The following is a 14,513-nucleotide window of genomic DNA, read 5'->3' on the forward strand; positions in this document are numbered from 1 at the left end:
TTTACAAAAAATCACACAAAATTGGGTTTTTTAACGTCCGTAATTTCATTTACAAAGTAGTGACGCCATATTTTAATGGCTAAAGACAATCTCGCCAATCCAGTGAATACATTAAAATGATTTTGAACTTGATAGGTACTCTCGTTTTTCAGGAGTAGGCTGCGTAAAATGGCTCTTGGGTCGTAACAAACAGGAAGACAGACAGAAATTTAGATGAGACTTGTTTCGGTTTCTCTAATGTATAAATAACCTAAAAGTTTATGATTCTGAGCAATGTACAGACAAAACTCTAATTTTATTTATATAGATATGATATAATAATATATATTTTAATAATATGATATAATCTAATATATAAAATTCTCGTGTCACAGTGTTTGTCTGCAAACTCCTCCGGAACGACTTCACCGATCGTTATGAAATTTGGTGTGTAAATTCTGTAGGTATGCGAATCGGACGTAAACTATTTCCCGTTTCGAAATTCTTAAAAGGGCTCCGCCCCAGTGGCTCTGGAGTTTCCCATATTAACCTTATGAGAAATGGAATTAATGAATCTTAACAGCTGTTTCAATTAAACAAGTTGGTTCTGTTCTATGATGTTCAATAGCATTAAAGTTACAAGGATTACCAACAGGGTGCAGCACTATTATTTCTTTTACATTTATGACAACAGCTAATTTGCAACCAAAAGGTGAGTGAGCGTAGCGAACGAACTTCAACCTGGAGGCGAGTTAGCGTAGCGAACGAGCTAACCTGAAGGCAAGTGAGCGCAGCGAACGAGCTCCAACCTAAAGGTGAGTGAGCGTAGCGAACGAGCTCCAACCCAAAGGTGAGTGAGCGTAGCGAACGAACTTCAACCAGGACGTGATTGAGCGATGCGAACGAGATCATCTTGAAAATTAAACGTAACGGTACTTTCTTTCCATCGGTCTTAGGGGAAACCTATAACTTAGGCGATACGAAGTTCGCCGGGTCAGCTAGTAATATATATAATAATATGATAACATGATTATTGTTGGTTATTGGCAAATACGGAATAAATATGGTGAGAACAATCATAAATATAATATACTGTATAGGTAATTTACATTGTAAAACAAAAGAGAGGATGATGTTTCTACAGATGGTGGGATATCTGACATAAAACAAATTGAATTATACAGAGTGGAAAGGTAAGTGTTAAAAAATTGTATGTGTTGTATGTGTTGTGTGTGTATGTGTAACTACTAAGTATTGGTGACAAAATTGCACTAATTTAAGTTTCCTTACCCTCACAGTAGGGAATAACAGTTAATTTAAGATTTTTTCTAAATATTTGTATTTGCTTACATAAAATGGTCATAAGTCCACTAAACATTGTTTTTATTCCAAATTCAATGTAATTTTATGAATCCTCGTTAAATTTCCAATATTATTAGTACAAATTCATTAATACTGTTAATACTGTTCTATGAAATGGCGACCATACAAAGTAGGTATTTTAAGCCAAGTATGAATGGAGATGAGTGTAGGATGAGTGGCGCGATCTTGTAGTCTTGTTAGTGACTAAGGCCAACATTCCTTAGACACAGCTGTTAATAAGCCCTTATTTGGCAATGGAAGTTTGAATTTGTGATTTTTTAGAAAAAATTAATTACTTTTTTGAAAGTTTTTTCTATACTACACTGGACTCTAGAGAGTGTCAAATATTACTAAAAACTTCTGCAGTTAATAACCTTTAAAATGATGTATAAACATCTACTGTTCGTTAGATTTGTCGTTCTCAAATTTAAGGGTTTCTCTTGAAAAACACGGAATGGCCAAAATCGCCTCCTTTTAAAATAACATGTATTTGCTTAAATAATATGGCAATAGCTGCAATAACAATTTCATTTGAATAGGGTTTATTGTAATTTTTAGAATCCTTGTGAGATTTATTGTAAGAATATTACAGATCTATTAGGATTAACATCCATATAAACGTAATGTTTTGTGAAAACATGTTAAACTAGTTTTATTTTTATTTGTTGAATACATTGAATATTGTTTAAAGTTAGGTACACATGGTACATTTAACTTAAGATTTTTTTCCAATCATAAGCCAATACTTCCAATGGAGTAACCTCTTTATGTAGATACTACACTTTACAATGTTGTCAATATGTTCACCGAAAACCCAAAATTAACCTAAGTAAAGTACGGTATACCAATTTATTGACTGTAGTGCTTAGACACATGCTAATGGAAATAACTCAGCCAAGTGATATATTTCTTTACTAAAATAATTGTTAAAACCTCATAAATATATAGTTTAACTTATTTACACAAAAACTAAAAGTTAATTCTAAAACACACAATATTCTAAACTTAAATAACTGTTCCTTACTTCCTTTATGTTTTAATAGTTGCCTTCTATTTGATGCCAACTACTTGAGTTTTTTTTGTTAATCTCCTTTATTTTCCCTGATATACAGCCAAGTTTTTTTGCACGTGGCACCAACAGTAACATTAAAATACAACGTTCCTCTGACTAGCACATCTGCATTCATTATCCAGTTGTAAAATTCCTTATTATCTTCCACTAAAGATGAGGAGGCCAAGTACTACACATAGCCACACAAAACAAGTCCGGTGGACTTAAGATCTGGCGACCTGGCATGCCAGCAAACCACACCATATGACCCATCTTTATCATTGTTATCATTTAAGTTGTGTATTTTGCATTAAGTCAATCTCGCACATCGGTTGAATGTACTATGGTGAAAGTACTATGAACTAACACTGTAAACAATATTTAAGTTATCCCAAAAAATAAGAAAAAAACCCTAAGTGAAGATTTATCACAAAACATAGGTTCATAAAGTGTTAATCCTAACAATTCCTCAATATTCTTATTAGGAATTTTACAAGGATTCTGAAAATTGCAATAATACCCATTTCAATGATTTTTCAAGCAGCTGCTGCCATATCATAGAAGCCAATACATGTTTTTTTATAGGAAACTAGCTGTTTGCCCGTTCTACGTACGGGAATCTTGTAGTAAGTTAAAAAAACCTTATATTCAGAACAGGAGTTGGTTTGCATATTTAGTGTGCATTTTTCCAGATATGATGGCAAAACTATAACTCTTTAGGAATACATATAAACCTTCTCAAATACAATATCTGACAGTTTCAAAGCCAAAACGAATGCTTCGCAATTAAATGTCACCCGATCGTGTTAGTCCATATTTTATATCTAACGATGAAAGGAATTGCTTTACAGTATAGATCTATGAGGCATAGCCCTAAGGTAGGCCTGTAATTGAAAGTTACTTTTCACACTGGTTAAAAGTAGTTAAAACACTACCTCAACCTCACTACTGCACACTTTATTCGGGTTGAAATTTTTATTAACAATGGTGCTCTTGTCTTTTCCATGAAAAATAAGGACATTGATGCATTACCAATAGACATACACACACAAATACAGAATTGAGTCCACACAACATTTTGGAGTCCAGACAGAAAACACAAAAAAAAGTAAAAGACATCAATTAAATTTAATAAGCAATAAGGTGCAGTGTTTATAAATAAATAGTGAAAATAGTTATGTGTTTGTATGTAAAAATTATTCTTTCCGGTACTGCTACGCTACCACCGGTTCTAAGGAAAAGTAGCAGTACCGGTACCAAAAACCAACGTTTACATTTGAGAAAAGAACTGTAGTACTTACGACTAATTCAAACTGTCCTTCTAATCATCCTGTATTATAGGTGTTAATCAGTTGGCAATTATAAAAATAAATAAATACACACGGGCCACAAAACATGTAACATGTAACGTAAACAATGTAAAGCTTTGAAAACTCACTATGGTTTGCTAAAAAAAAAACTTTCACTTGATGCGGTGCAGTACCGGTACCGAAGTTATTAATCTCCTTTGGTTTTAATTTTTTTTTTTTTGTTTTCAAAAATCAAAGTTATTTCCTATTAATAGCATTATTTGTAAGCAGCTTTTAATGTTAACATATTAATGACAGTTTGAAGAAACCACCTTTATCCAAACAAACGTTTCTTAAGATTACATAATCTCTAAACGATAATCGGTACATATATCTAGCAAACATTCGGAGAAAATGTGACAAAAAACTCACAAATCTGGGGTTTTGTACGTTTGTAGTTTTATTTCCTAAGTAGGAAAAGTACCGATATCGTTGTTGAAATGTAAGTAGAAACCAAAAGTGACACATTGGACAAGCGAGTTTAGCTACATCTGTTAAGTTAAACCTCTGTTACGGTACGATCACAGCGAAATCAGAAATATCTTCCAAGATCGCAGCAACATCCACGATCACCCACTGCAGTCGTGATTTCTTACTTTGCACTTTACACAACTGTCCTTGAAGCGCCGTCAATGAGTGGAAACCTTTGTAAGCTACGGTATTGGTGACGATGATTAAAAAAATGTAAGTTTCCTTGCACTAATACAACACTGATTCGATTCACGGTATTTTCCCCGGTTATCAAAACTCAAGAACAATCGTTGCACTTGCGATTAATTAAACCGGTTAAGTAAGGCACAACGTTTTTAATCTCACTTGGTTTGGATGTGCTGACAAAACTTGATCGGAAATGGTTGCGGTATTTGTAAACAACTTTTAATGTAAACATATCGGTGACAGCTAGAAGTGAGAACTAATCCAAACAGCTGATCGTTATTTCATAAAATGTAATGTAATAGACATAAATTGGGAGAAAATTTGACAAAAATCGAACAAAATTGGGTTTTTGGTGGTTCGTTATTTTGTTTTCGAAGAAGCGAGGCCATGTTTTTATAGCCAAAGACACTCTCACCAATCCAGTAAATACAGAAAAATGATTAAAACCTTGATCGGTACTCTAGTTTTCTAGGAGTAGGCCGCGTAAAATGACATTTTGGCGTTACAGACGGAGTCACAGAATGGACAGACAAACAGACAGAAATTGAGATAAGACTCGTTTCGGCTTTCTTAGACTATGAAACGTAAAAATAACCAAAAAACCGCATGATTCTAAGCAATGTAGTGACAAAACTGTAATTTTATTTATATAGATTAAACATTAGCCGTTCCGTGTTTTTCAAGATAAATTTGAGAACGACAAATTAAACAAACAGTAGATGTTTATGCATAATTTTTAAAGGTTATTAACTGCACAAGTTTTTAGTAATATTTGACACTCTTTACAGTCCAGTATAGTATAGAAAAACTTTGGAAAAAGTTATTACTTTTTTCTAAAAAATCACAAATTCAAACTTCCATTGCCAAATAAGGGCTTATACAGATGTTTCATCTCAATGAATTTGTACTAATAATATTGGAAATTTAACGAGGATTCTAAAAATAACAATTAATTTGGAATAAAAACAATGTTTAGTGCACTTATGGCCATTTTATGTAAGCAAATACAAATATTTTGAAAAAATCTTAAATTGTCTGTTATTCCCTACCCGTGAGGGTATGGAAACTTAAATTGGTGCCATTTTGTCACCAATACTTAGTAGTTTAACACATACAATTTTTTAACACTAACTTCGTTCCACCCTGTATAACACATATTGAAATGGAGAGACATTTTAAACCTTACACTTAAATAACTACTGCTTAAAAGTTGATCTTACCTATCGGCATTATAATTCGCCACCCCTTCAATTATAATAGAAGACTGGGTTTCAAGTTGTTGCATAAGTTTGTACACCGTGACTACAGCCTAAAAACAAATTACTTTTTTAAACACAGTATAACATTAATAACAATATTGTTGTCACCCATAAAGTGCTACTATTTCATTTCTCTAGTATTTATTTTCAAGATAACATCACTGAACATGCTAATTTTTAGAGTCCTACACTGTATATAACATAGGCCTGAAAAAAATATTAATAGAGAGATTAAAAAAAAAATCTGTTTTCCAACATGTGTTGGTTGCTTTTGTATGATATGTAAAAAAAATACACAAAATGTTTCCAGGTTTTAATAAAGCAATTATTAAGCATACACTGGACAGTCAAAAAACTCCTAAAAGAATTCAAACCTTTTCTCAGGTATTTCCTGGAAAGAAAATACTGGTTTTCTTGATTGCCAAGAGTACAATTTTAACATGCCAACAAACAACAAGGTTAAGGTTTTTTGACAACAACAAAGTATACAGTATAAAGCATTTGCATTATAAATTTTATTAACAATGAAAATGCAGTGCCATTTAGATAAATGTACTTTTTTGCCTCCAAAGTACCTGAAAAATGTCAACTGCAAAAAATATAATAAAGAATTGTTTAATCTATATTAAAATTTTAATTAGATCTAGTTCATTAGCAACGTACTCTGATGAGAGAAAACATATACGGCATATTTACTATGAATGTGTCGATTCTCAATACCACCAATACTTAGGCATTGGTATCGGTATTGATAACTGATCGTCAAAAGTCGATGCCGATACCTACAAAGAACGCGGGATCCAAAATTATTGCCGTTTCCACAATCGTGGGTGACGACGATACCAATTCCGTGACCTCGAAAAAACAATCTGAATTTTGCAGTGATCGTGGAAGACGATGATGATGTTTCCCTTTCCACGGGGATATTCATAGGATTTTGCCATGACTGAGGGAGATAATGATTATGTCCACAAACCACGGGAGACGATTAGAATTTGACGACGATCACAGAAAACGACGATAATGTCCACAAGACTACGGGAAATTTTCATGATTTTGCTGCAACACAAAAGACGAAATGATGATGTTTCGGTTGTTACAGGCTAAATTCATGAAAATGTCATTACCACGAGAGACGATGATGATATCTCTACAACTTTAGGAGGTGATTAGAATATTGCCAAGATCGCAGAAGATGATGATAACGTTTCCGTGAACACGGGAGATGATGTATTCGTTTCCACTGCGTGGTATTTAGGATTTTTCCACGACAGTGGAAGAAAGTAATAATGTTTTCGTGACTGAGGAAGATATTCAAATGATAATGATTGTGCAGTGATTGTGGAAGACGATGAAGATATCTCAAAGGAGATGACGATCATTGTATTACCTCTGGCTCCATCAGGGGATGTCCAACCACTGTCTGTCCTCCATTCACAGTTGTTGTCTATAAATCAAAATACATTGGATAAAATAAAAATCAGATTAAGATTAATGGTTTTAGAATAGAGAAAAATTGACCTACTCTTGTTCTTAGCCAGAATGTAAACTATTTGTAGTTATATATATTTCATTCAGAAAAAATAATACAAAATAGCCTATATAGAACATTTATTGTCAGATTCTATTTTAAATGTCTTAAATACACGTTTACATAATCCTTCAAGTTGTTTCTAAATATTTTATTAACTTCCTTATTAAATTTGGTTTAATATATATTTTTTTACCACCAATAAAATACGCTAAGGCATATTTAATGAGCTTAAGGTATCAAATTTCAGTAAACCAGCCACTGATTTTGACTCTAGCTCTGTACACACCCACACAAAGACCTAAACCAACCAGCCGCTCTGTATGACTATGATGTTTCTTCCCTGAAACACATTAAGAAAAACTATTCTACATAAGGAACAAACTATCCGTACCTATACCTTCTTGCAGCTTATATCCTTATAAAGGATTTGAAGGGAAAACTTTCCCATTTTAACCCCACAGCACCGCATCATCTTCAAACTAATGTACCTATCCGAACTCACACAACATAAATTCTATCTATGCTATATATTAAATTTGGGAGGGAATCATATCCATCTCTTCCACCATTCGTCTGTCTTTGATCAATAGAGAGCTGTCCAACAATATGTTGGTATGGTTAACCTACAACCTTCATATTACATTTCTTGTTATTAGTACTAAATATGCATTTTAGGGTCCGAAAAAGATTTTCAGAAATTTTCTCATTTTACTAAAAAGTCAACACTGATTCTGAAAATGACATTCTTTTTGTAGAAATTGAGAAAAAACCCCAAAAACCTTAAAAAACTAAAAAAAAGACTTTTTAATTAAAACAAGTTATGCAGATGTACTCCAATTAACAGGAATAACAATCAGATCATGAAATGTACAATATTTATTTTGATCTAACATGAAACAACGAGATTCATTACAATTAACAACCCGGTAGACTATAATCTACAATTTTCCTTCCTAATCTAACCTAACTTCAAAACTCGTAATGCATCCACAAATCCGCATAAACCCAGAGCTGCTCTTCCCACAAATGATATCAGTGTTCAATTTGTGTTTTCATCTATATATTTAATACGCGACATGAAACTTTGTGAACAATAAGGCTTTTTTGTTTTAAGATTTAACCCCTCATTATATACCTAAATGTTCGTCTAGGTGTGTAGATGTGCAAAATGGCTTTAGATTTTCGAAATATATATTTTTAAAGGCGTGGGCTGCCCTCAAAGTCCCTTCCATAAGGATAACATTGTGATTTATTTGAGTGTTGATATTCTGAAACAGATGTCAATACATTAGTTAAAAACAAATTAAATCCCAGCTGTTTTGGTTTTTAAATGTAAACAGTTTGCATGTTTTTTAAAAATAATTAGAAACCCGACAAAGAAATTTTACCTATAGGACATTATATTTTCGTTTAAACGCAAGGACCCGACGACAAAGAAATATTGCCGGTCGGACACGGCGAATCAATATACGGCAAGCAATGCAAAAGGAGCCCAGATGAGAAGCTGGAACAGTTAGTGTACTTACACTGACAAATACAAGAATTCAGCAGCATTCACTTGGCGAGTTGGCATTAAAATGTAAGAAATTTGGCATTAAATTTTCAAGAAGAACAGAGAGGATGAGGCGAAGGATTTTCATCCTGCTGCCTTAAAGGAAAAGTGAATCTACCACCATACCGAGAAAGCTATTACTGTATAGCCAGAGCCTACTTAATGGAGCAAATCGTTTGAGCAGAAACTAAAAAGAGAACATTAGATCGTACAACTCCGTGCTCGCGATGGTCAGCACTCGAGCTAAAATTGAAGAACATAATGGTGGAGGGCCTTTAATGTATAAGGTGCGCGACACAATTTATTACTCAATCGGCAACCTTCAACCGTCAGAAGGGGAGCATCTCCCAAATTTATATCTACGACGTCGAAACCGCTACTCAAGAAAGAATGCTAAACAAAGCTAATGGCTCTTGCAGCACTGAACTCATGCACATTTTGATTCAACATTTGGTTGATATTAATCTATACATGCAAGTTTTCAGCATGATGAGCTCCGTCCTGCAAAATACTCCTACTGAACAGCAAAAAGAACTTAGAATGCATATAGTAAACGATCAAGCTCAAGACCAACGCCGATACAACGACGCAACTTCTAACGACGTGACGTTGCTATTTTAGGTACTTTCCTGTTAAAGGGAACATTCATTATTATCGATGATTTTTTTCTCGATATATCGATATTAACAAATTGAAAAATATCAGCTGACAACTACGATAAATATTGTTCAGTAGGGTAAGCGGGGGGAATTGGGAGGTATGTTTTACAAATGTATCTGGTTAGGCCACTTTTCCTATTTTTGTTGTTAAATGCCTACTTAATTAATTTTATAATACAAAAAGCTATCTTTTTCATGTTTTATTTTTTTCCCGCAATTCCCCCAAAAAATTAAAAAAATTTAAATGTGTTTTACCACCCAATTACCCCCATGGGGGTAATTGGGTGGTAGGTCAACAATCCATAAACACTAAATGCTAATTAAAGTTGGGAAATTGGGTGTTATAAAGGAAACTAAAAGCAACATTTTTAACTAGGCTTAGTAAAAAACAAACAAAATTTACCATAAATTTTGTGGTGACAAACATATTTTTCCTAAACTACGCACATAAATAAAAATCTTTAACCACAATTAAATATTATGGCCTACAGTTTTTAAATTCATAATATAAAGAGTACATTAATAATATTAACAGGAAAATAGGGACAAATGTTTCTCTAATAAGGTTTAAATTATGTAATATGGTCTCGAAACTTTACAAAATGAGGCACGATTTTCCAGTCCTTCGCACGATATAAAACAAGGGAGGCTGTATAAACTAATGTACTGTAGGCCTAATGCACTAGTTTACTACATCAGCTCAGTCGCTACTGCAGTCTTTATGCCTATTTAAGTAACTATAATACAATTTTGTGACTTTTTTAGGTCTTCTGGGTTCAGTCCAATGTGAAGTGAACTCACGGGTATTAAGTGGTATAGGGTTAATGGTATTGGTATAGGGGTAATTGGGTGGTAGTGGTGAAATACCAAAACAAAAACTCTAGTGTGAATTATATTCATACAAAATATTATTATTATTGCCTTTTTTAATTAAATTAAGCCAAGGAAAAAGTATTAGCTCAGTTTTAAAATTTACCACCCAATTTCCCGTAAGGGGGTAATTGGGTGGTAACATTTTTGAAAAAAAATAAATAAATTAGAAGTAGTTTTATTATGAAAATAAGTATTGGGCATGTTCTTTGGTATATTTTTATTCATTTTATGGTGAAAAATAATGCAATTTCACATGTATGAAAATTTTAATGCATTTTATATGAAAGATTGAAAAAGTTTGCATACCACTTTTAGAATCGCGAAATGACAAGGGTCCCTAAAACTATTTCCCTCCTTTAAATGTTTAAAGGTACAAATCTGAAAAGGTTATGGCTTATTCTTGAAGAGATTGGCTGTCCATACATGTCATTTAAATGTTAAAATATCAATAATTAAAAAATATAAAAATTGTTAACGATTTTACCACCCAATTACCCCGCCCACCCAATTCCCCCCGCTTACCCTATATGAAACTGATCTAAAAAAATATCCTAACATAACTAACCAAACTTGCTGTAACATTTTAAAATTCCGTGTTAAACTTGCTTGTCTATTATCAAACCCAAACGGAAGTTTTAAAAGGTACAGCAAGTTTGGTTGGTTATGTTAGGTTAGCTTAGAACATAGTTTCATATCTTAATCCATATAGACTATTTTAGCCTAAACAAGATCAGTTAGTTGTTGTCAATTTGTAATAGATCTGATCGGAAAACAAAAATATCGATATATCGAAAAAAAAAATCATCGATAATAATGAATGTTCCCTTTAACAGGAAAGTACCCTATTTTAATATCCTAATTTATAATTTGTGCGAATTCACACTGGTTCACCTAGTATAAAGTTAATTTTGTTCCTGGCTAATTACCCACTATTACCTGTAAAATTGTCCTTTTAACCGTCTAATTACCCTTTTCTCCTGATGATAAACCGTATTGGATGTCTTCCTGAATTCCCACAAGTCGATCCTCTATGAGTTGGGGTTATTACTGATCGTATCACATTTTCATCAATGTCTTGCAGATTATTCGTGATCTGCTTGTTATTCCGGGAATTTAGAGTATCCACATGACTTAATTTGATAAAAAATGTGTTTTATTGTTTTTGTAGTTTTCCGAGTTTATATCGTCGTTTTAAGCGGAAAAAGAACGTCCTATTCAGAATCAGCAATGAATTTTTAGTAGAATGAAAAGAAAAGAAAAAAATCGGGTGCAGACACTAAAATTAACCGCTAATCTTACGTTCTGAGGCTATTTAGGGACATTATAAAAAAAATGTTACCCTAGATAAACCATTTGAATTGTAAAAAAAACCACGTTTTATGGTCAAGGTGGGGTTCAAACCCCTAAATCCCCGACTCAAAAACCATTATAGAAATGAATCAGTTTTATATAATAATAGACTATGAACTTATAGTTTAGTTATAGTAAAAAGAACTGAAAGATCTAAAACATTATACTACCGCCATTGCTGCAGATGGATGCAGCGAAGTCGTCATTTTAGATTCTGGAAATGAAATATGACATGTTTATTAAAACACGATTGATTAGGTTAAAAGACTACTACATTCTGAGACATTTTTTTAAGACATCTGGAAAATATATACCTAGCTACAAACTTATTGCAGAACAACTTCAAAATAAGAAAAGTGCAATTTAATCAATAGTAACTTTAAATATGCATATTAATTTAAGATGGGACACCCCCTATGTGCATATTTTAACCTAAATATTAGTTAAGGATGAGGTGTTACACCTTGTGTAGCTTTGTTACTGAGACCAGCTGTTAAGTTTCGAAATATTTTATTGAAAGTCCTGCAATGATCAAGGAAAATTGGATCAAAAGTTTCGAACCATCAAAATGCTTCACACAAAAACTCTTCAATGTACTAAATTATTTGTTTTTTAGGGTCTTCAAAATGGTCAAGAGAGAGTTTGGGAAATTTTATTTTTTGAGGGTCTAAAAGGAGAAAAACTAAATAATTATTACCCCATAAAACCCCATTCCCATGGTCTGATCATGCTAGATAAACTCGGTCGAATAAGCGTAGGTTTACAAATTTAATCAAAATCGGAAAACTTTTGCTCGAGTTATCATGCTGACGGACATATGTATATGAATTTGAACGGCTGGTGTTTTTTAGGTACTCTTTAAACATAAATGTTTAATTTAATAGATTAATTGAAAATCAATCCGGGCAAATGGAAATTCGCTTAGTAGGCAGGTTTGCTGCAGCATGGGTATTTTTTATCAAAATCGTCGTACTTGATATGAGCCAGCAACAGATTCTTCTGGTTTAAGTTACTGATTTCTGTGGAATACACAAACTTTTTTAAGAAATCAAACAAATGGAACGACTTATTTTGAGCTATAGAAACTGTTATATGACTCATCATTTAGACCTTAATAAAAAATGACCTCACCATTTGTCAGTAATAAAAAATAAGGTTGAATAGACTCTTTCTGTGACTGGATCACATTACTAGGTTCTTTTTTAGTATAAAATTGGCGACAGCTGGTACATATAGATGTGATGTCTACTTCAGTTCGGTAGGCCTACCCAATAGTCGATGGTACAAACTTGAACCAGAGTAATTTTGCTTACTTGTTAACATTGTTTACAGCATACCTTTTAAGCACATAATGTTGTTAACTCCAATTGAATATTCAGGTTTACCACAGATAATTCAAGATACAGAGGATACAAGTTGATGGGACAACCGTCCGCTTTTAGCTCTGGTGTGTGGCTGAAATGTACTAATATCAAGCAAGGAAGAGCTCGAACGACAATTGCCACATATAGCACATTTGTACAGCAGTTGTAGTGCACAGGGGCTTTTACAGAGTCAGCCCTGTAGTTTTGATGGCGAGGGGGAGAAAGGAGAGTGGAAGGGGACAAGAAATCGAATTTGCTTTGGACACCAGCATTTAAGTGTACCATTGAATGTATCCTCCTCTGTAGGTACTTCTCTGTGGGCTTACTGAGGTTTGGGTTTTAATTTAAACGTTTTCCATTAAGTTATGCAGTAGAAATCAACAAGTAGTATCCCTAAATTCTGGATGGTCAAAGAATTTTTAAATGAAACAGGATCTGAAAAATATTCTTTGTTTCCAAACAGTTATAGGCCTAATGTTTTAGTAGGTAATAATGTTTTAATAGCCTATTACATCTTTTGCTATTAATACTAGACATTCCATCCCCATTTTTAATTTGTAGCCAGATATTTTATCAAAATTGTCCTAGTTGATGTGAGCCACGTATTGATTGCGCTGATCTAAATTACTAAATGCTGTCAAATACACAAACCTTTTTACCAAGTCAAACTTAGGGAATTACTTATGGTGAGCTATAGCAACCGTTATGACCCATCAACCTGTTAAGGAACCAAAATTAAGGTAATTTATAAAATATAAATTTAGACACTCGCATTCTGTGACTGGCTCACTCAACTAGGTTCTTTTTTAATAAAAAATTGGCCACAGCTGGTCCAAATAGATGGGATGTTTACTTCAGTATCCAATAGTCAATGATTACATCCAAACATTGAAATGGTTGAATATTTTCACAGACTAAGGACAATTATTTAACTGTGCCACTGCATTACTTGTTAAGTACCTACATAAAAGTTTGAAATAATAAGTTTGATCCTAAGTGAATAAAATACTTACAATTGTAGTAAACTTACTTGCACTAGAACTTAAAATTTTGAACCATGATTATATAGTCTTGCACTTTCTGAATATAAATGTTTATCTTGAAGAAAAATAATAAACATATGACATTTGTTTTTTGAGTTATTAAACATATTGTTGTCATTTTTACAGATTGTATAGTTAAATACAGTAAAAGCCAAATGATTAAGTATCCCTAGCACAGCAAACCTGGAATCTTAACATGACCTCCTTAAGAGACTTGACTGAACATTGAACAAACATTATAATTACAATGTGAAATTTTTTACAACTCTACAGTATTACATGTGATACCTACCTTAAATGCAATGAATATTAAAAAAAACGGCAATACAACATGTTTGTAGTGCATCCATGATTCAGCATTACCAATTAATACAAAAGGCTTCATTCATTCATTGCATGCCTACTACACATATAGCTGCAAAATTTACTCGCCACTTACTCTACCTTTCATTAACCCCAGAGCGGACAGAAATTCCAGTAG

The 14,513-nt window shown here is 33.1% G+C and overlaps 1 protein-coding gene across 2 annotated transcripts in view; it reads right to left on the reverse strand.

The window, feature by feature from the left end:
• LOC128981979 (mucin-2-like) overlaps positions 1–14,082 on the reverse strand; it is a 115,739-nt gene extending 101,657 nt beyond the window's left edge. Inside the window, exons 1-4 of one of the 2 annotated variants that reach the window (XM_054401004.1) lie at positions 14,020–14,082; positions 11,796–11,839; positions 7,048–7,104; positions 5,619–5,707 (exon numbers count right to left, since the gene is read on the reverse strand). In XM_054401004.1, coding sequence (XP_054256979.1) covers positions 5,619–5,707; positions 7,048–7,104; positions 11,796–11,831 — 182 coding nt within the window. In that variant the 5' untranslated portion in view covers positions 11,832–11,839; positions 14,020–14,082. Of the gene's footprint in view, positions 1–5,618; positions 5,708–7,047; positions 7,105–11,795; positions 11,840–14,002 lie in introns of both variants that reach the window. The other variant, XM_054401003.1, reaches the window with a different exon arrangement.
• Positions 14,083–14,513: the final 431 nt, after the last annotated feature.

This window comes from Macrosteles quadrilineatus, unplaced genomic scaffold (genome assembly GCF_028750875.1).
Source record: "Macrosteles quadrilineatus isolate MER2022 unplaced genomic scaffold, UCM_ALF_1.0 Scaffold_73__1_contigs__length_606889, whole genome shotgun sequence".
NCBI lineage: Eukaryota > Metazoa > Arthropoda > Insecta > Hemiptera > Cicadellidae > Macrosteles > Macrosteles quadrilineatus.